This window comes from Mercenaria mercenaria, chromosome 1 (genome assembly GCF_021730395.1).
Source record: "Mercenaria mercenaria strain notata chromosome 1, MADL_Memer_1, whole genome shotgun sequence".
NCBI classification, from domain to species: Eukaryota; Metazoa; Mollusca; class Bivalvia; order Venerida; family Veneridae; genus Mercenaria; species Mercenaria mercenaria.
The window spans coordinates 68,339,926-68,361,097 of record NC_069361.1 but is presented as its reverse complement, the minus strand read 5'-3'; the positions used below and the strand labels follow the sequence as shown (position 1 = coordinate 68,361,097).

The following is a 21,172-nucleotide window of genomic DNA, read 5'->3' as shown; positions in this document are numbered from 1 at the left end:
TCTGCAGAAGATAGTTAAAGAGACCAGTGTGAAATGAAAGATCTGAAATAGGTTAAAGCAAATCCAGTTCGGAATCCATTGACGATATGAATTACATAAACGATTCAACAATTCAAGAACAAGAAACATAGCTCCATGTCTATCAGAAACGAAGTTCAGTATGAGTGCCAACAGGAACTCTAATGATTACAATACATGATGAAGAGCAATTGATGTTTGCCTATTCAAATGATTTTGGTATGTGCCCACAAGTTACCCCAGAAACAGCTCTGTCCAGCATATCTTATTATAATATCCTAAGAATAGCTACATACATCAAAGAACCCCTATAAACGAACTTATTAACTTGGAGTTGTGTACATTATAGAGGTCCGGTTACATAAAAAAGAGAATTGTTGGTACAATTCACATCCAAAAATGCCAAAAACTTAGTTTATAAAATCAAGGCTAGTGCTCAAAGATAAAAAAAAAAAAACATTAATTAATGAATATCTAAATGAGGACATTACCAAGCATTGAAGGAATATAGCCTTTAAGGAGGCTATGAGGTGCGAAGCGCTTCAGAGGTCTTGTCTACATTAAAACTATCAAATATGAAACTTTAAATAAGCAACGAAAACGAACTTGAAAATTATCATGTAAAATCAGGAATAAAAAATGCGGTAACTCAGATGTAGCCAGCTAAATAGGTAGTATCCTTTGCAAAATTTCTGAGCAACATAATATTACTGGTTCCTTCCATGTTGCTATCTCTGTGCAACATAATATTACCGGTTCCTTTTATGTTGCTATTTCTGTGCAACATCATATTACTGGCTGCTTCTATGTTGCTATTACTGTGCAACATAATATTACTGGTTGCTTCTGTGTTGCTATTTCTGTGCAACATAATACTGCTGGTTCCTTCTGCGTTTAAATTTATGTGCAGCATAATATAACTCGTTTCGTCTGCGTTGTAATTTCTGTGCAACATAATACTACTGGTTCCTTCTGCGTTTTAATTTCAATTTATTTACTAGTATTTATTTATTTGGGTTTTACGGCGCACCAACACAGTAGAGGTTATATGGCGCCAATCTAATTTCAAAGCAACATACTATTACTGGTTCCTTTGTGCGATGTTATTTCTGTGCAACATAATATCACTGGTTCCTTTTACATTTTATTTTCTGTGCAACATTATAATACTGATTCCTTCTGTGTAGTTATTTCTGTGCAACATAATATTATTGGTTCCTTCTTCGTTGTAATTTCTGAGCAACATAATATTACCGGTTCTTTCTGCCTTTTAATTTCTGAGCAATATAATATAATTCGTTCCGTCTGCGTTGTAATTTCTGTTCAATGTTATACTACTGGTTTCTTCTGCGTTTTAATTTCTAAGCAACATAATATTACTGGTGCCTTTGTGCGATGTTATTTTTGTGCAATATTATATTACTGGTTCCTTCTGCGTTTTGATTTCTGTGCAACAAAATATCACCGGTTCCTTCTATGTTGTTATTTCTTCTGCGTTGAAATTTCTGTACATCATTATATTATTGATTCCTTCTATGTTGTTATTTCTGTGCAGCATAATATTACTGGATCCTTCTGCGTATTAATTTCTGAGCAACATAATATAACTCGTTCCGTCTGTGCGTTGTAATTTCTGTGCAACATAATATTACTGGTTCATTCTGCGTTGTAATTTCTGAGCAACATAATATAATTCGTTCCGTCTGTGCGTTGTAATTTCTGTGCTACATAATATTACTGGTTCATTCTGCGTTGTAATTTCTAAGCAACATAATATTACTGGTTCCTTTGTGCGATGTTTTTTCTGTGCAGCATAATATCACTGATTACTTTTGCGATGTAATTCCTGAGCAATAAACTATTACTGATTCCTTCAGCGTTGTAATGTCTGTGAAACATAATATAACCTATTCCTTCTCCTTCTGCTGTGTAATTACTGTGCAACATAATACAAATATTACTGATACATTTTAATTTCTTTTTAAAATCTTTATCTTGGTCCTTTCGTGGCCTGTTTTCATTTCCTTAGATCTATCTTGTCTTCATTAACGTTTAATTTATTTGCTTGCAGTTGCTATTCTATTTGCTCGTCATTTTTTTAGCCAGTGGAACGTGTCCAAAATAAATAAAGACTCTCTGATCTCTCCTAAAATAACTAGGATTTAGATATGGCACGAACAAGACAGTGTAATGTTTTGCTTTCTTTTCAGCGCCTCCTGACCTTTAATATGTGATAACATTCTGTGTCTTGCATTCCGCAATGTTATGATAAGTATTTGTGGTACTTAAAATATATCTAGCTAGAATAAACATAATAAGCACAGACGGAAGAACGGGCGGACAGAGTGATTGCTACGTTGCCATGATAGCTATAATATTAGTCATCTATATATATTGGCATTTCATTCTGAGGTTTCATTTTAAAAAGTGAGTGAAAAATTATTAATATGCATGATTATTTGTTTTGTTATAAAATATCAGTATCATAATTAAGAATAATAAATAAATCCCTACACCGGTATTTTATCAGTAACTGTTAATAAAATATGGGCAGGAATTTGGATTGTAATTATAGAATCTATTTACCGTATAGCGGGTTATTTCTGCGGTCAAAATATTCTGCGTTTTGGTCCCAAAAATTGTGAAAGTAATTTCTGCGTGTTTAATTTCTGCGTTTTCACATAAAAGAAAGTGCAATTTCTGCGTTTTCGATGCCAAGGAGGAGATAATTCCCCGCATGATCAGACGTCGTGAGAATTATAGCATATGAAAACAATAAACTAAATAACCGGCAACTGCTGTAAAATAGCTTTCCTCTTAATGAATACATTGTAGGATATAATAACTTTGAACTGAACAAATATAAGTCCAACAACAATTGTACACAGTACAACTGCAAACTACGGTATATCGGCATAACGGTTACACAAGTATAAAGGTTACATAGTTCGGAAGATGTTCATAAGGAATTAATAAGAACAACTCAAGTAAAATTAACTCAGTTTATTACATTCACAAAAAAATCAATCAAACAAACAAACAAACAAAAAGAAACGTTTTCTGAGGGATTAACAGTTAGGATTTGATTGACCATCACATCTAATTATACCATTATCGGTAGTTGTTAGATGACGACGGTAATTTCAAAATATTAGACCATGCCATTGTGAACTTACGATTACCTCGAGTAACGTATCGTGAAACAACGTTGATAAAAAAAATGCAAATTTATTTTGCGTTTTAAATTTTTGCTGGATGAATATTCTGCTGGAAATATTTTTGCGATTCTACCGAGAGACCGCAGAAACGCAGAAATATTACCCCCGTAGAAATAACCCGCTATACGGTAGTGTATAAGCGGTGTCCCCTTATGAACAGACTAAATGAAACCTAATCTGCTATTATCATCGGTTTTCTATCCTTGTTTTGTTCTCATGGGACTTTTCATCCGATTTTTGTATCTGAAAGCTAATTGATTGTTGTTTCTATGACAATCTGTATGATACTCCTAGATTCAAGTCTAATCATCTTCAGGTATTTCCTTAGGGGGATTGCCAAACGAAAGAGCTATACGCCTATGCCCAGTTGCATCAAATTGATTGATAACTTTATCAATGTCCACAGACTTGTTTTTGTAGATGTATAGAAGGGCCAGGGAAGTCAGCACTATTCCGTAGATAATTCTCCTCAAAGAGCTGAACGATCTCTCTGTTGTAGCAGTCGGAGCCGTTATTGTGAGTAATACTTCGAAAATGTTGTACAAATTTGGAAACAAAATATAGCTTTGGTCCATAGCCTTACAAAGCATATCTACAGTGAGGTTCTGATGAAGGATACTAGTGTCGTGTTTTCAGATTTCAAGGTCGTTATCAGCTGCCACTGTGTCAATAAATGAATCATACTCTAATTTGTTGTCCCTGACCTGAGGGGAAGTAGGTCTATTTTAATGGTCAAACGATATTGTGCCAACAGCCGAGATATTGCTACACACAGTATCTCGTTTAGCTCAGACTGTAAGTGATCCAAAAAAGGGAGATACAGGTCCAACCGCCAATAATCGTTTATTGTATCCGCTTGAATGTTGTTGCGGTTCATTTGTCTACTTGCAATTCGAGGCCGAAGTACAGTAACACTCTGCTGACCGGCCTAAATCTCAGCAGATATCCAAATTGTGTCAAAATACATCTAATCATTTCTCTTCAGCTGTATTACATCCTGCAGACTTCGTGCGTGGCTAGATGCTTTCACTAGATCGCATGTTGGAACTTGCATTGCATTTGAAAGTGGGGTAAGTATATCTAATGTCTCCCCGACAATATTGAATGCTATAATAAAGTCAAAGGTCAACATTGCATTGTGCAAGGAATTTGATGTGGAAGACGTTTTTGTATCAGAATATGTATGTAGTGCAGCAAGAGTATTTTTATTGCTGAAATTTTTCAGAAAAGCTGGAACATTTTCAGAATGCTGCGACCACATAGTCGGACAAAGTCTTTTAAGCATAAGTCTGTTGTCAGAGTGTTCCAGATACACGGCAAGACGCTTTGGTGTGCTTGTAATGAATTAGAGTATGTCTCCAACAACTGTGGATACAATTGTGTGACCCTAGCTTGAACACCACGAATCTTACCTGCCATGTTACCTTCACCGTCGAAGCCTTGGCCAACAATAAGTGTTGGGTCTAGGTATTACTTTGCAAGCTCCCTAATTAAAATATTGAATAACGTTTCTTCAGTTATGTCTCTAGTAGAGACAAAAGACAAAATCTCTTCGTGAACAGAATGGGTATCAGAGTCAGACATTTCCGTAAATCTGAAACAGAAAGCAATCTGTTCTGTATTGCTTACATCAGCAGATTCATCCGCCATTACAGTAAAATATTTTGCCGACTGAGAACGATGAATTATACTGATACTTGGCTCCCGCAAATGTGAATGAGCTCCTTTTGAATTTTAGGGCTTATATAACTTGATTAATTATTTTTGGTCAACCTCTTTGAGGTGCCCGTTAAGAAATGGCCGTCAGTCACTGCCCTGATCTCCAGTAAAGCTCAGAAATTACTATCTTACTAAGATATACATCGAATTGCCAAATTTTGCCGACATCAAAGAAGTATTACACTTATAACAGAAGACAAAATATGTCTGTTTCTCTCCACCTTATTCTTTTAAGCGTCTGAACCGAGCTCCACGACTGACCGCTCTTCACGCATGCAAATATTTACATAAAGTTTAGCCTTTCCTATACAATTAAGGTGTTCATCAGACCCCATGTAAATGTCAACATGGCATTGCTCCAGTCTGTTAAAGGACGAGACACAAGCGTATTTGAGGCAGAGTTGCTTAACACAAAGCAATGTGCACAGAAAACACCATCAACTGCCTGACGATTCCTTAACGCTGGGAATTTATTTCGTCAAAAACGAAAGCTTGCACACGACGAAAGTTTTCGCCACAAAGTCGGAGAGGTCCATCCCAACTAATTGTGGGTTGAAACCTGTTATTAAGAGTTTCAAACTCAGTCGATCCTATATCAGCAGTCTGACACAGCTCTAGGATACCTTAACAGATGAGAATGGGGTTGAAATGATTTCACTTTCAGCAGATTTTGTTTCGATACTTAGTGAAGATATTCATTCAGTATTTGGAGGAGATGGGGATGTGTCAGTCTTAAACATTTTAAAATGGGTATCTGACCGGGTAAAATTGAGTAAAACCTGATGGTTGCTTGTTCTGGTATATAATACAGTTGGCTCTAATGGAAATGCATGTGTTATTATTTTCCAGCTACTTAAAAGTTAAATAAATATCGTGCTTTAAATGACAAAATACCGAAATAAACAAAACCGTGATCTCGGATCTGTGATATAAAAAAGTAGGACATTGATGCCAACTTGAAAAAGTGGAACAAATTTATTGATGGATGGAACTAAACATCAGAGTCTGAGTGATTTATTTGTTGAACAAGTGTTTCAAGATTTCCGCTTTTTATAGAAAATAGAAAATGTGAGATAGAATCTTTAACCTCGAAAATAATTCTGAAGCGCTGTTTCCTGTCTTTTGAGCTCGATCGAATTTTATATCTTAATTGAAACAACTCTCCAACAACAAATATTTTATCACATACCCTGCACAGAAGAAAGTAAACATCAAACGGAAGAGCCTTTTCATTTTCATCAAAACGAATGAATGTGTAACATTTCACATGGAAAATGTTCCTAGTTTCTGGCACATATATCAAATATATAAAGCAGTAATATATTTACATGAAATTAGTAACGGAGGAAAATTGCAAGCATGGCAGCATTTCTTCATAGAGTACTGATATGCGGGTAAGTTTTTTGAGTCGCTATATTTCTTTATATTTTTGTTGTTGATTTACATGAAGTAGTAAATGCCTGTTTTAAGAACAAATATTTTTTACGAATGATTCAAAAATTAAGATTTACAACTGAGCGTTTTATAACAGAACCTAAAACTTGAATTGCACATTTCTGATCTTTCGTCAAAGAAATAAACATATAATGTGGTTATAGAATGGTCATAGAGTGGCCGTGTTTATTTTTAAGATGATTTTGATAAAATTTATTTAAGCATATATTTAAGTACAACATATACATATATATATGTATAAATCATGTGAGATAATTTTTCATAAATGAAAATCAGTTAACAGATTGAAGTTAACTGAAGTGAATATTATATAAAGGTTCTTTGTCAAAAATGGGTGTGTATACTCTTGAATCAAACCTGCCTGCAAATGTGATGTTAGGTAGGTGGCGGGCCAAATCGAACTGTTCCCTGTTTTTACATAAGAATTTAGTTAAATGTGAAACGGATAATCAATGGATTAGATAATATAATTGAGCCGCGACACAAGAAAATCAACATAGTGGGCATCCGCGCAGTCTGGTCAGCTGTTCGCTAACGGTTTCTCTAATTGCAGTAGGCTTTAAAAGCGAACAGCATGGATCCTGACCAGACTTGCGCGGATGCGCAGACTGGTCTTGATCCATGCTGGTCGCAAACCCACTATGTTGATTTTCTCATGACACGGCTCATATTTCGTGTCTGAAAATCTTTATAAAAGAATGATACAGAAAATGTATCGCTGATGCTTCTCGTCTCATACCTTCTATTAGGTCGCTTTCAAGATGGTCTTTAACCACATCGTTTTATTCTTAGACTTATACATGGTTGCTTCTTTTTGTCAATGTCATCTTTTCGTTCAAGGATGTCGTATTTTCGCCCCTGAAAATAAGATGTTTGTTCCGTTATTTTGTAAGTTTGTTTTTGATGTTTCGTTGTTGCGTCCGTTATCCTTTCCTTGTTTGGCTTTGACCGCACCGTAAACGGCGCTCAGAATCGTCATGTTTTATTCAAATAGTCTAGACAGATCACAGATGCCCGTCCAGTCTTGGTGCCCATATGGGTGCCGCCCCCTCAAAAAAAAAAATTAAAAACACTGTTTTAAGCCTAAAACGAAAAAAAAAATTTTTTTTTTTTGAATTTTTTCCCCCTATATATACTCTTATATGGAAAAGGTGCATGTGTTGCCGTAACGCTATGGAGGTGTACTAGTATGACGTACCGTTTGGGTCAAAAGTCTGAAATCGCTCGAGCGATACCATAATACACGGTTAGCGTGTAAATTTACACGCTTACCGTGTAAATTTACACGCTTACCGTGTATTTCAATCGGTAGATCTATAAAAGTACACGCTCACCGTGTATTTTTACGCGTTTACCGGGTAAAATATACGCTTAGCGTACAAATTTATACGCTTAGCGCGTATCGCTCGCTTGAGTTACACTTTAAAATAAATTAGCCAATCAAAATACATGTTACAAAGGAAGATATTTATAAAGTTTATGATTGAATTATTACTGTTAAGGAAACATACATAATATTTTCATTATATTACGAATTGTTTTGCCACTGTAAAGATGATTTCAGTCAAGTAGTTTATTCTACAATATATATGCTTTGATTAAAGACATGACATGTAAATTTTTTATCATATCTCACCTGAAAAGCCTGCTTTATTCTTATTTTTGTCAGAAAAGAACAAGCATTTCCAGTCTACTTCCACACATCATACACATATAAAACTTGTACTTTACATTTTAAAATGTCATTTGTTATCATATATCTATTTTTTCTACAACTTCAAATAATATATATATAAATAATAATAGTATTCATTTTTCTCCGACTTTAATATGACACGTACATAATTGGAGGGAGGGGACATCGAGCGGCTCCATGTCACTGAAGTTGCTGTTTTAAGTGATCTACCGGAAATCATTACGTAACTATTATGCAAAATGACATGATAAAATATATGTCACCTAGGTTATCAAGATCCTTTCGAGGTTCCCTAATTAGAGCGGATCATAAAATTTACTGAAGCATTAACTGATGGCTTTGATATGATACAATTTAATGCCTTCGGTCATCAATGCCACTATATATGAACGCACACGGATTAATATATCTCGTGGCGGAGCTGTCTTGTGATTTCACAAGATATCTAGTATTCTAAAATCTATAAGAATATATTTGGAAATTTAATGGACATTTATTTTCAAAACGATGAAAGTGTAGTAACAAAAATGTAAATTCGTTAGATATGAATCAAGGACTTTAACTACTTACTGATGGGAAATACCTAATATCTGGAACACCTGATACGTATTAGACCTTCCTGCTAATATAAATCTATATTATTTTATTTCTTATATTTACATGCTGGATCATTTTCTTATCGAAAATGTATCGTGCGCAACGTCATTATCCGTAATTTAATAGAATAATTATGATAAAGATGAATTCCGCAAAAAATAGAACAAGATTTCAAGTCTAGAACACCCTTCCCTGCTACACGCCCTCCCCCCTCCCCCACCTCTCTCTCTCTCTCTAGTTCTCTCTCTCTCTCTCTCTCTCTCCACCTCTCTCCCACCCTCTCTCTCTCTCTCGCTCTCTCTCTCTTAAATCTGACCGCTGCCATTTGATATTTTCAAATAAAAACTTGCAATTCGTTGAATCAATAGAAATGATAAATAACAATTCTAAGATGATTACTATTTTTGAATACGGAATGAATTGATCCCCACTTTAGTATAAGCGGATACAAAATGAAAGGCTGGACTAAACTGAATATTTCATTTTCAACTACCACTTTTAATTATATTACAAGTATCATGTAAGCTTATTGCGGCAGGTTGTAAGTTCTGCGAGGTCGAGCAAGGAAATAAGACAAAAACTTTGGTTTCAATAATTGATCTTCAAATGTTCCATATATAATTATTTTCCATTTAAGTAATACAGATTTTAGCCATTTCGGCTATGAAATAATATTCTCCCTTTCGTTGTATTTATTATCCATTTTAGTAATAAGTTTGATAGTTACATGTACTTGTGGCCCGACCCATTTGCTTATTTTCTTGGCTGTACATGTACATTTTTGATGTTTGTTAGTATAAATGTAAACAGTAATAAGCAATAAAATATGATTAAACTCGAAGTTTAATAAAAAAAAAATTAAACGCGTAACATATATTTCCTAGGCTTCGCGTGGCCGGTCGCCGGCTACACAGAAATAAATATTATCCATTTCGTGAATGAAGTTATTCTCTATTTCGTTGTAGTTATAAATTATTATTCATTTCAGTAATAACTCTGTTAGTTAAGGTACGCATGATAAATATTACATGGGGTTCGCGCGGCCGGTCGTCGGCTACCCAGAAATAAATATTATCCATTTCGTCAATGAAATTATTCTCCATTTCATTGTAGTTATAAATTATTATCAGTTTCATTTATAAGTTTGTAAGTAACAGGAACGCATCATATACATTACCGGGACTTCGCGTAGCCAGTCGTTGGCTACCCAGAAATAAATATTATTCATTTCGCCAATGAAATAATTCTCCATTTCGCTGTAGTTATAAATTATTATCCATTTCAGTGTAAGTTTGTTAGTTACAGGTACGCATCATATACATTACTGGGACTTCGTGCAGCCGGTCGTTGGCTACCCGGAAATAAATGGTATATATTTTTTCAATGAAATTGTTCTCCATTTGGTTGTAGATATGAATTATTACCCATTTAATAATATACACTCGTTTAAGAAACTACTGCTGTCTGCATTTTTTTCATATGGATACAGAAGACGATCATACTATTGGTCCGCGGTGAATGCAGTCATTTTTGCAGTTCTAAACTAAATTTTGATTGGTCTATTTGCCCGAATTCTAAATCTAGAATCGGGTCAACGAAAATACACGTTGAGCGTGTAAATTTACACGGTGAGCGTGTAAATTTACGCGCTCAGCGTGTAATTTATACGCTAAGCGTGTAAAAAACACGCTTAACGTATAAATTTACACGGTGAGCATGTAAATTTACACGCTTACCGTGTATTACGGTACCGCTCGAGCGATTTCAGACTTTTGACCCAAATGGTACGCCATATACTAGGACACGCCGTGGAACAACCAAAATGTCCAGTTCAGTACCAATGCAAGCTACCCTGCTGCAATTTACACATCATGCATTTACAAAATAGTAAACAATCCTATTCTACCTAGTAAACAGCCTTAAATAACTTACATTTAAATTCAAACAAGCCAAATTGTCTAGACACTTGCAAAATAACAGTGACGATCGGCCATTTTGTTTCAAAACGAAAGTAGAAAACCTATTCCGTCGTTTGCGTCTTAGAATTTAAATGTAAGTTATTTAAGGCTGTTTACTAGGTAGAATAGGATTGTTTACTATTTAATAAATGCATGGTGTGTAAATTGCAGCAGGGTAGCTTGCATTGGTACTGAACTGGACATTTTGGTTGTTCCACAGCGTGTCCTAGTAAACCTCCATAGCGTTACGGCAACACATGCACCTTTTCCACATAGAGTATAATTATATAGGGAAAAAAAATTCAAAATTGTTTTTTTTTTCGTTTTAGGCTTAAAACAGTGTTTTTAATTTATTTATTTTTTTTTTTTTTTTGGAGGGGGCGGCACCCATATGGGCACCAAGACTGGACGGGCACCTGTGTGACAGATCACATTTATAAATGAAGTTTGTCTGTGACGTATATGAACATTCTACGTCAAACAAATATGTTTAACTTATACAGCGAATAACACTTCTTCATGTTTCAATATTATAACAGATTTCTGTTTGGATGGCTGGATTTTTACCATTGTTTTCCACACACAATTGTTGCACCATCTAGTCCGAATGGCAACCACTACTATGAATATTTTGGAGCGTGCAAGTTTAACGTCGATGTCGGAGACGTCTCATGGACTGTGAATATTACATTTAGCAGAGATCTGCATTCCGTTGACGTAATGTATATTGTTTTTTTGTTTTGTTTTTTACACAAATTAGAGTCACCTTGACAACTTTACTCAGTAAGTAGTTGATCCGAAATGACAATCGGTAAATTCCGTTCGAATCCGTATGTGACTTCGGCATATTCCGGCTTTTAGGGAAACCACTACACTTAAGACATGAAGCTAGTAATTCGCCGGATATATCTCCGTGGTCCACTCGTATGTAGCCCATATCATTATATAGCGAATTTTCCCGCCTATTAAAAGCCATTTTCATGCGAGATAATTATAAGCTTTATTGATGCTTGATTGTAAAGAAGAATACCCGCGGATGATTTTAAGCTATAGATATACGTTGTGCATTCGGCCGTAAATGTACTTTTAATATTGAACTAATCCAAATAAAGGGGTGCTATAGTTTACTGAATACATATTTTATACATAAAAGACACCAACCAATGGGATGTACTAAACTTGTCACGTTGGCGCAGTAGGTTAGAGTGAACGTCGCATACAATGTATTAGGTGTAGGTGTGGGTTCGAATCCCAGAAAAGTAATGTCTTTTTTTTACTTTTTTGATAACAACATTGTATAATGTCCAGTTTTTTCACGAAAGTCGTTTTTAACGTTGATGATTCAACGGACAATTGAGAAACCGACACTGCCAGCGAATCTGAGGATTAACCTTGTTTGTGAATTGAAATAATATTTTTTCATATCTGAAATAAATTTTGAGAGAAAAAAATATAAAAGAAAACGAATGGGGAAAAAAGAGGAAAAAAAATTCGAATAAACCAGTAAATATTAATAGTCCAGCAATAAAAAAATATGTTGGGTACGTACCTTTTTGAATAGTGAAATTCAAAATTAATCTAAAAGAAATTTGTTGGTTCGAACCCACAGTTGAATGCATGCTTTAAATCAGGGCAATCAATACCAATACACTTGATTTGACTCGCCAATCGGTTATTTCTTACTTACATACCTATTTCTTACATTAATCATCCAGCCGAGATGATGAATACATTGCACTTAGTTATAACCCCCCAGAAGGTCTTTTAATCACTATTCTTAGTTATGACGTAAAGTTGTCAAGCTGTTTTGGTAAATTGAAGTAGTATTCCTTTGATAGTCTCCAGCAGTATAGCTTGTTCATCATATTGTCTTAGTCAGGTAATTTTTACTGAGTATGGTCACGCACTCTTTTTAATATTAGATTGCCAAAAGCAGACCTCAAACAGGATCCAAGGAGAGCTAGTGCTGATTTCATGGTTTAAAAGTTATTTTTACATGAAATAGTAAATCTATTTAATCCGAAGATGCATACAAAAAAGGATATTCGACGCCGTGAATTGCCGATTCATTACGGTCTTACACCTTACCTTCAATTAAACATACTATACGTGAAAGGTGCTTACAAATTATGATGTATGCGCATGCAGATCAAGAGTAGGCATCTGATCTACACTGTGCAAACGAATCATCGTGTCCAGCATGATAAGGGTTAAAAACTAAAATTTAAACTTAGAATTTGGGATGTGTTTTATATTTCACTCAGCCCTGGAGTATAGATAAGTAAGTTCTATTGCTTAAAACATAATAATGTCGCTGCTCTAAAAAGGTTCGTCTGCAAGATATTCAATCTCAGTCTTGAAAATTTATTACTAACTGGAGTTTGGTAAAGTTTCCATATTGTCATCACAACTGTTTGATCCGTCAAATGTGTAACATACATTATTTTTCGTGAATTTTGGCCATGTAATACTAAATTCTACGATATACTGCACTGATGGTAGCAGGAACTGTTATCATCTTTAACAACACCGATGTTATGTCCAAAAACTAAAGTTTTCCCAGTGTTCAATGTTGACGGAAGATTTTTTTTTTTTTTTGTTAAAAAGTATCTATTTTCGAAATTTAACTAACTCTGTCATCGAAATTGTTCCTTCATGCTAACTTAAATTTCCAGAATGCTTCTAACAGTCCACCGAAAGTTTTGATTTTTATATCCACAAAAGACCTTAAAATGTGTAGTCCAAAAAGGTTGAAATTTATAAAATTTACAATGATTTTGGACGACAAATACAAAAATTAAACAAATAATTTTTAAGACTAAAGAAGTTCCTATATATAACCGTTCTCGCATATCTTTAGAATGATTTTATGACCAGTGAGACTGTTTAATCGATTTTTTAGAAAATCGAATTTATAGAAAATTACCTACAGCCCCTTATGTATAATTAATATAAATATGTGTGTACATTTTACAGATAACAGGTGCTAAAGTAATAAGTGATCATCTTAAGAAGAGATGGGTCTGTGTTCGAAGCTCGAATAAACTCCATCCTCCGGAGATCGCTACTGTTGAATTTAATCCATCTTACGAAGGTTCCGAAGGGCCTTATGGGGATTGTTTTGTTCTAAAGAACAGCCAGACAGAATGCCTAGGCCATGGTAAGATTTCAAATCACTCTGAATTTGAAAGTTTCTATTGGCATATACTACGTTTAGAAGAATTTTCTCTGAAATGTATAGCTTTGATTTTGGAATTATTTTATGTAAATATAAGGCTTTTCTTGTAAATATATTTTACATGGAATAAGAATGAACCATAAAACTGTTTTAACTGTTTTATATCTTTTAAATTTCAATAAATTCGTACATGTACTACAATGTTTACATCTGAACCCGCCTGCTTAGCTTAATAGGGAGAGCACCGATCTAAGGATCGCGGGGTCGTGAGTTCGATCCTAGGGCGGGCCGTATGTTTTTCGTGACGATTGAATACTGTTGAAAAATGGCGTGAGTTCGATCCTAGGGCGGGCCGTATGTTTTTCGTGACGATTGAATACTGTTGAAAAATGGCGTGAGTTCGATCCTAGGGCGGGCCGTATGTTTTTCGTGACGATTGAATACTGTTGAAAAATGGCGTGAGTTCGATCCTAGGGCGGGCCGTATGTTTTTCGTGACGATTGAATACTGTTGAAAAATGGCGTGAGTTCGATCCTAGGGCGGGCCGTATGTTTTTCGTGACGATTGAATACTGTTGAAAAATGGCGTGAGTTCGATCCTAGGGCGGGCCGTATGTTTTTCGTGACGATTGAATACTGTTGAAAAATGGCGTTAAACCCAGTAAAGTAGTAGTTTTTGCCAAAAAATAAAAATATATATATATTTAAAGATATTCGCACATTTCAAGCTGATATTAACACATGATTTGGAATTAATTCAAATGTCAAACTTTTTAATATCTTATCTCTAGAAAGATGATAACGTTGTACTTTTGATACATTTTCTGATTCATAAAATGATTTTTGCTTTTGTATACCGAGCCCAGGCTTTATTTACTTACCCAGTTATATGACGTCAAGCCATTACTTCCGGTAACAACAACACCTTAAGCTCAGAATCGCCATCCAATCAGATGCAGGTTTCAAATCTCAGTTTTTATTACCTTGGATCAAGATCTATATTTGATATTGATGACTAATATAAAGATAGAAAACAATTGATGCGTGTAATGTCATAATGTCAATGTCATTAAATATAAAGCAACAATGGCCAGAGAAGTTGCTCTGCATGCTTAAAAAAAAAAAAAAAAGGCGGTAAAGTCATCGCATGGTCATTAAGTGGCTGTTACCTTTTCAGATCCCGACGTTACTTCCCCAGCCACCGATACAACTCGTACATCAACGACAAGTGTTGCCCATTCTAGCACATTAACAACGTCAACTATTGGGTCTGCTAGCACAGTATCGACATCAAGTGTTGGTTCTATTAGCACAAGCACTCCAACAACGTCGACTACTAAATCTGCTAGCACAGTATCGACATCAAGTGCTGCGCCTACTAGCACAAGCACTCCAACAACGTCGACTACTGAATCTGCTAGCACAGTATCGACATCAAGTGCTGCGCCTATAAGCACAAACACTCCAACAACGTCGACTACTGAATCTGCTAGCACAGTATCGACATCAAGTGCTGCGCCTACTAGCACAAACACTCCAACAACGTCGACTACTGAATCTGCTAGCACAGTATCGACATCAAGTGTTGATTCTACTAGCACAAGCACTCCAACAACGTCGACTACTGAATCTGCTAGCACAGTATCGACATCAAGTGTTGCTCCTACTAGCACAAGCACTCCAACAACGTCAACTACTGAATCTGCTAGCACAGTATCGACATCAAGTGTTGCTCCTACTAGCACAAGCACTCCAACAACGTCAACTACTGAATCTGCTAGCACAGTATCGACATCAAGTGCTGCGCCTACTAGAACAAACACTCCAACAACGTCAACTACTGAATCTGCTAGCTCAGTATGGACATCAAGTGCTGCGCCTACTAGCACAAGCACACCGACATCGTCAACTACTGAATCTGCTAGCACAGTATGGACATCAAGTGCTGCGCCTACTAGCACAAGCACACCGACATCGTCAACTACTGAATCTGCTAGCACAGTATGGACATCAAGTGTTGATTCTACTAGCACAAGCACTCCAACAACGTCAACTACTGAATCTGCTAGCACAGTATCGACATCAAGTGTTGCTCCTACTAGCACAAGCACTCCCACAACGTCAAGTACTGAATCTGCTAGCACAGTATCGACATCAAGTGCTGCGCCTACTAGCACAAGCACACCGACATCGTCAACTACTGAATCTGCTAGCACAGTATCGACATCAAGTGCTGCGCCTACTAGCACAAGCACTCCAACAACGTCAACTACTGAATCTGCTAGCACAGTATCGACATCAAGTGTTGCTCCTACTAGCACAAGCACTCCAACAACGTCAACTACTGAATCTGCTAGCACAGTATCGACATCAAGTGTTGCTCCTACTAGCATAAGCACTCCAACAACGTCAACTACTGAATCTGCTAGCACAGTATCGACATCAAGTGTTGCTCCTACTAGCACAAGCACTCCAACAACGTCAACTACTGAATCTGCTAGCACAGTATCGACATCAAGTGTTGCTCCTACTAGCACAAGCACTCCAACAACGTCAACTACTGAATCTGCTAGCACAATATCGACACCAAGTGCTGCTCCTACTAGCACAAACACACAACCAACGTCAACTACTGGATCTTTGTCGACAATATCTACTCTTTCTGAATACGATACAATTAAAACTTCATCTTCATTCTCCACAACTTCAGGACAGAGTTCAGCAGTAACATTAACAACGGATCCAAGTACAGCTACCGAGGCTGTCTCCAATGACCTTACTCAGACTAGCCAAACAGTCTTCATAAGCACAACGACGAATAATACAACTGCCTTCAGGGAGCCTGAAATAACCAGTGCATCTTCATCTACGCACTCAGATACGGTTAGTCCGGCTATTACAGCGGACCCAAGTACGTCTCTACCAACGTCCACCGTGGACCCTAACACGTCTCCTGTTCCCGTCTCTATCGATTCCACAACAAGCAGCCCAGTCGCAACCATTTACAACACAACATTTACATCCACATCCGGAACATCGGTTTCAATGTGCATGTGTAACTGTTCGGATTTGTCCAAACTTTCTACAAAAAGTTCCTCATATAAAGAGCAAACGTTTGAAGAAATACTGATGGAATTGCAGGTGGACAAATCCAAGCTCTCGGCAACACGGCGCAAACTTACTTCAGCACCGGACAATCGTGTAAAGAGTAAAAGCATGGGAATTTTCGGGGTCGTCATCATTGGGGCGATCTTTGGACTGTTGCTACTGGCCGACTTGTCTAAGCTGAAAGTACTGCGTGTGTTGTGCAAATCGTGACTATACGTTTTTAGAGTAGAGTTGTAGGAAAAGCGATTAGTTTAGAAGAAGCATAAGTTCTTGTAACGAATACAGAATTTTAACAATAATACGCAAATATTTCTTTTCAAATGTGGCGATTTATTGCATATAACTCTTTGACATGAATTTGTATTAAAGGTAAAGTAAGACCGCTGTAAAACGGTTCTTATTAACATATATATGACCCTTCCGTGGCCGAATGATTAATGTCGCACACTTCGAATCCTCGTTCTTCACGGGCACTGGTTCGAGATCTCGCTTGCGGAAAAAAAATGTTCTTTCATTTCAAAAAGCCATCCAGCTTGGTGGTTCTACTTAGTTACCTGCTCGTGCCTGAAATAATGACAGAATGGACACACGATATCTTTCTCCACCATTAAAGTTTGAGATGTCGAAATATGACCTAAATTGTGTCAGTATGACACTAAAGTCACAAAAAAAAAAAAAAAAAAAAAAAAAAAACAGAACAAAAAGTAGCATTATCTTTGTCCTGCAATATTAAACCAGACAGTAGTACGTAAAGTAACCCCTAGGAAACAGTAAACATTTTTTGTATTTTCAGTGTTTTCATCTAAAAAGCTGCACCTATGCGCATTGCTAATCCAGTATTGAAAATTTAATGTTGCGCTATATACAAATGTCAAACTGGTATTGTTTTGTTGGTTTTGAAAATGTCTGCAATCTGTTGCCTTGTATGAATTTTGCACGTTTGCAAAAAAAAAAAAAAAAAAAAAAAAAAAAAAAAAAAAAAAAACATCCTTTATCCGGGTAACCAAGAATAAAACCTGGATCTGGCGTACGGTTACGGTAACATAAAACTGACATCGAATAAAAGGCAATTTCTATATTTTATTCTAGCATAAAAACTGCTGTTTTTGTCACTTTTCGGGGGTGTTAAAACTTGTGTTAACAGAGAGATTCTCGCGCTCGCTCGCTGTTATAACACCTTTTTATAGAATAGAATAGAATAGAATAGAATAGAATAGTTTTTATTATTATATGCAATAAACCTGACAAGATTCATGAGCATAGCATCATATACAATTCATAATCTAAAACATGGTATGGCAAGATGACAAAAAGTACAAATTTGATACAAGTTTCACTGTCTAAATAAATTATTTAACGGGAGAGACAGCATGTATTGGATCAAGTAGTGTTTGAAACAGTTGTTTTAACATAAGTTAGTGTTGATATGTATTTATATCGTACAAAAATAGAAAGTTGAAATTAAGACAACAGCTATATGTATATCACAAGTGTACGTCTACATACCTTTAGACCCTATTTGTAGTTTTTCTTACTTCAAAAGCTTTGTATATATAAATGGAAAAATTACGTGCATCATTGATATTATCACTTTTAAGTAACTGTAAAAATTTAAAAAAGCTAGGATGGCGCCAAAAATAATTTCTAATATACTGTTTTCGTAGGCTTAAGAAATCCGGGCATTTATATATGCGCGTTAATGACGTTGAGTTTGTATTCATTTAACAGTTTCTATACGTTTTATGCTAAAATAACGTTAGCGCATGTTCATTTTTGTGTTATACCATCTGCAGAATCCCTCTGGATATATGTTAGTACCCTCGCCCTGACGGGCTCGGGCACCAGCCAATCCTTCGGGATTCTGCAGATGTTATAACAAGCAGAAACATGCGTTATGCCTATATACATTAAATGATGAATATGTCAACTGAATTAACTAAATATCTAGATCGAATAGAGTTTCAATAATGTTTGTTTTTGAAATGATTTCAGATGATATAGAATCTAATAAGATAATCAGAAAAATATCTGAAAGTCAAGCACACGAACATGTATTTTTCATTTCTGCTGTATGTTAGAAAAAATTAACAATTGTTAGAAGTTTAATTAAAAAATGCTTGCTTCTGTTAAAACACGCTTACGCTAAAATGACGTCACGTTAACGGGCACGACGTCAATGTGTTTGTTGCGACCAAGAAAGAGCGCCACTATATTCTATCTTCTGTTTTAGATAAATGCTCATAATCGGTTATACGTCGCTAGAATAATTAACTCGCGCTACGTCCCCCTGAAATTATTCCGCGGACTTATAACCTCTATTTCGTAGATTAATAACATTAACTTTGCTATCCATTAGTTCTTAATTTAAATATGCCTATACGGATTTTTACACGGGGAAATGACATTAAAAAGGTATGATCACAATATAGTCTCTCAGTATAGAAACTTGCACGAGGTCCAGTTTCTTAAATCAACATAGCAAAAAAATCAATAAACAAAAAAAAATAAATAAATAAATAAATAAGAACTATGTATTATCTTCTTTATTAGCTGATATTTCATAGTACATGATCATGATTTTTTAAACATCATGGTTAAATAAGTTCTTAAGGTAGCTCTACACGTATTAGACCTTCCTGGTTTAATAGACCAGACGGCGGCGGGGTAACATCGTTTATACGGAAAACTTATTATACAAGTAGAATAAATTTTGCCGGGAATCTACATCATGTGTTTTAGTGTTTAACAATCGCAGCTTCTGTCTTTCTTAAAGTTAACTTTGACAAAATATGGAGGTTTTGATTAAAATAATTCAAAATGATAACATAAAATAAGCAGCAATACAAGGACTCCATTTGATGTTTTGCGAATTGTAAAAAATCAAGCACAGGGACCTATACATTTTATTTGGTCATATGACTGAAAAAAAGCTGAATCTACAGCTATAAAGTTTAATTAAAATCTACATTGTGTAACATTTTCAATTCGCGAAGCGTTTGTAACGGAGTACCGGAGGTACACTGTTTTAATTATAACGATTTATATTTAAAGGCCTAGATTCACTGCTATATAAGTGCCCCCCCCCCCCCAATCCAATATACAACTCCCATCTTATCTGCTGCTTATCAGCGATTATGTAACAGTAACTGATTAGAGGGCAATTAGCACAGCAGGGACCCCAACTAGACCATGAAGATGTGTGCAGTGGAGTTGAAAGAAATTATTTTTTCTTCAGTGAATGTGGAATGATAATAATAATAATAATTATTATTATTTTGATATTATATAGATAATAATAACTACTACTTTAATGTTATAATAATAATAATAAAAATAATCATAATCATTATTATTATTATTATATTACATATAAGATGATAAAAGATACAGTATTAATATTGAAAATAATAATGATAATAAAACAGAAGTATAGTGAAAACTTCATGAGTTCTTTGTGTTGACAAACAATTTTTTTCGAATTGGAAATTGATTTTATTGTATTCGTGTAATTAACATTATTTGAATACAAAATTATTGTGTTCCATCTATACTCAATTTTCCTTTTCAGTATGTTGCCACAAGTGACTTTTTTCATGCTTTGTTTTGTAACTTTGAAATGCACATTCTGTTTTCAGTTCTAGACAAATGTTATTTACAATATTCTGCAAGCTTTAGATGAGTAAAATGTCACATTTTTCTAAAATTTCACAATTCTCCAGACAGAATTTGAAAAAATAAAAACTTGCATATTTCTTTTAGTAAGTTTCTCATTATTTCATTATTGTGAAAATAAGTTTCTGATTATTTTATTATTGTGTTTGATCAACAAATATTTTTCTTTACATAGGAATGCCAAAAATAACTAGTATAACTTTAAAACTTATCAATTATTCATTAATTTAAAATAAATTACATAGTTTCCCCTTCTCACTAATAGATACACTTGTAAGGTAGACTGGCTCTCCAATAAACAATGACCCTTGTTTATTGGAGCCATACTGTGATGGTCATTAGCCCCCAACTGTGCTGGTGAAGACAAAAACCCCTTGGCCCACTGCCAAAATCTAGGCCTTTAACGAGCCTAAAGTACGTATTCCTCCAGTCGGTGTATATGTCAATTGCTGTGGTGGCCTGGGTTCGATTCCCGCCTCGGGGATGTTTTTTCCCCCCATGATTTGGCATTTTTACACAATTTATTGTTCAGAATATGACCAAACTTCAATAAA

The 21,172-nt window shown here is 35.4% G+C and overlaps 2 protein-coding genes across 2 annotated transcripts in view; one reads left to right on the top strand and one right to left on the bottom strand.

Moving 5' to 3' along the window:
- The window catches only part of LOC123565870 (tetratricopeptide repeat protein 7B-like), a 73,039-nt gene that overhangs the window by 12,500 nt on the left and 39,367 nt on the right, over positions 1-21,172 (bottom strand). The window lies entirely within an intron of this gene.
- Positions 6,315-17,578, top strand: LOC123565858 (mucin-5AC-like). Its single transcript, XM_053552167.1, has 4 exons — positions 6,315-6,349; positions 11,201-11,378; positions 13,638-13,821; positions 14,998-17,578. The coding sequence occupies exons 1-4, from the start codon at positions 6,315-6,317 to the stop codon at positions 17,154-17,156; spliced, it is 2,556 nt and encodes an 851-aa protein (XP_053408142.1). The 3' UTR covers positions 17,157-17,578.

Excerpts from the sequence above, each read along its gene's own strand:
- LOC123565858 (XM_053552167.1), top strand. The coding sequence starts at position 6,315 with ATGGCAGCATTTCTTCATAGAGTACTGATATGCGG. Across the intron at positions 6,350-11,200 it reads CATAGAGTACTGATATGCGG|ATTTCTGTTTGGATGGCTGG; the intron begins GTAAGTTTTTTG and ends ATATTATAACAG. Across the intron at positions 13,822-14,997 it reads GACAGAATGCCTAGGCCATG|TGGCTGTTACCTTTTCAGAT; the intron begins GTAAGATTTCAA and ends ATGGTCATTAAG.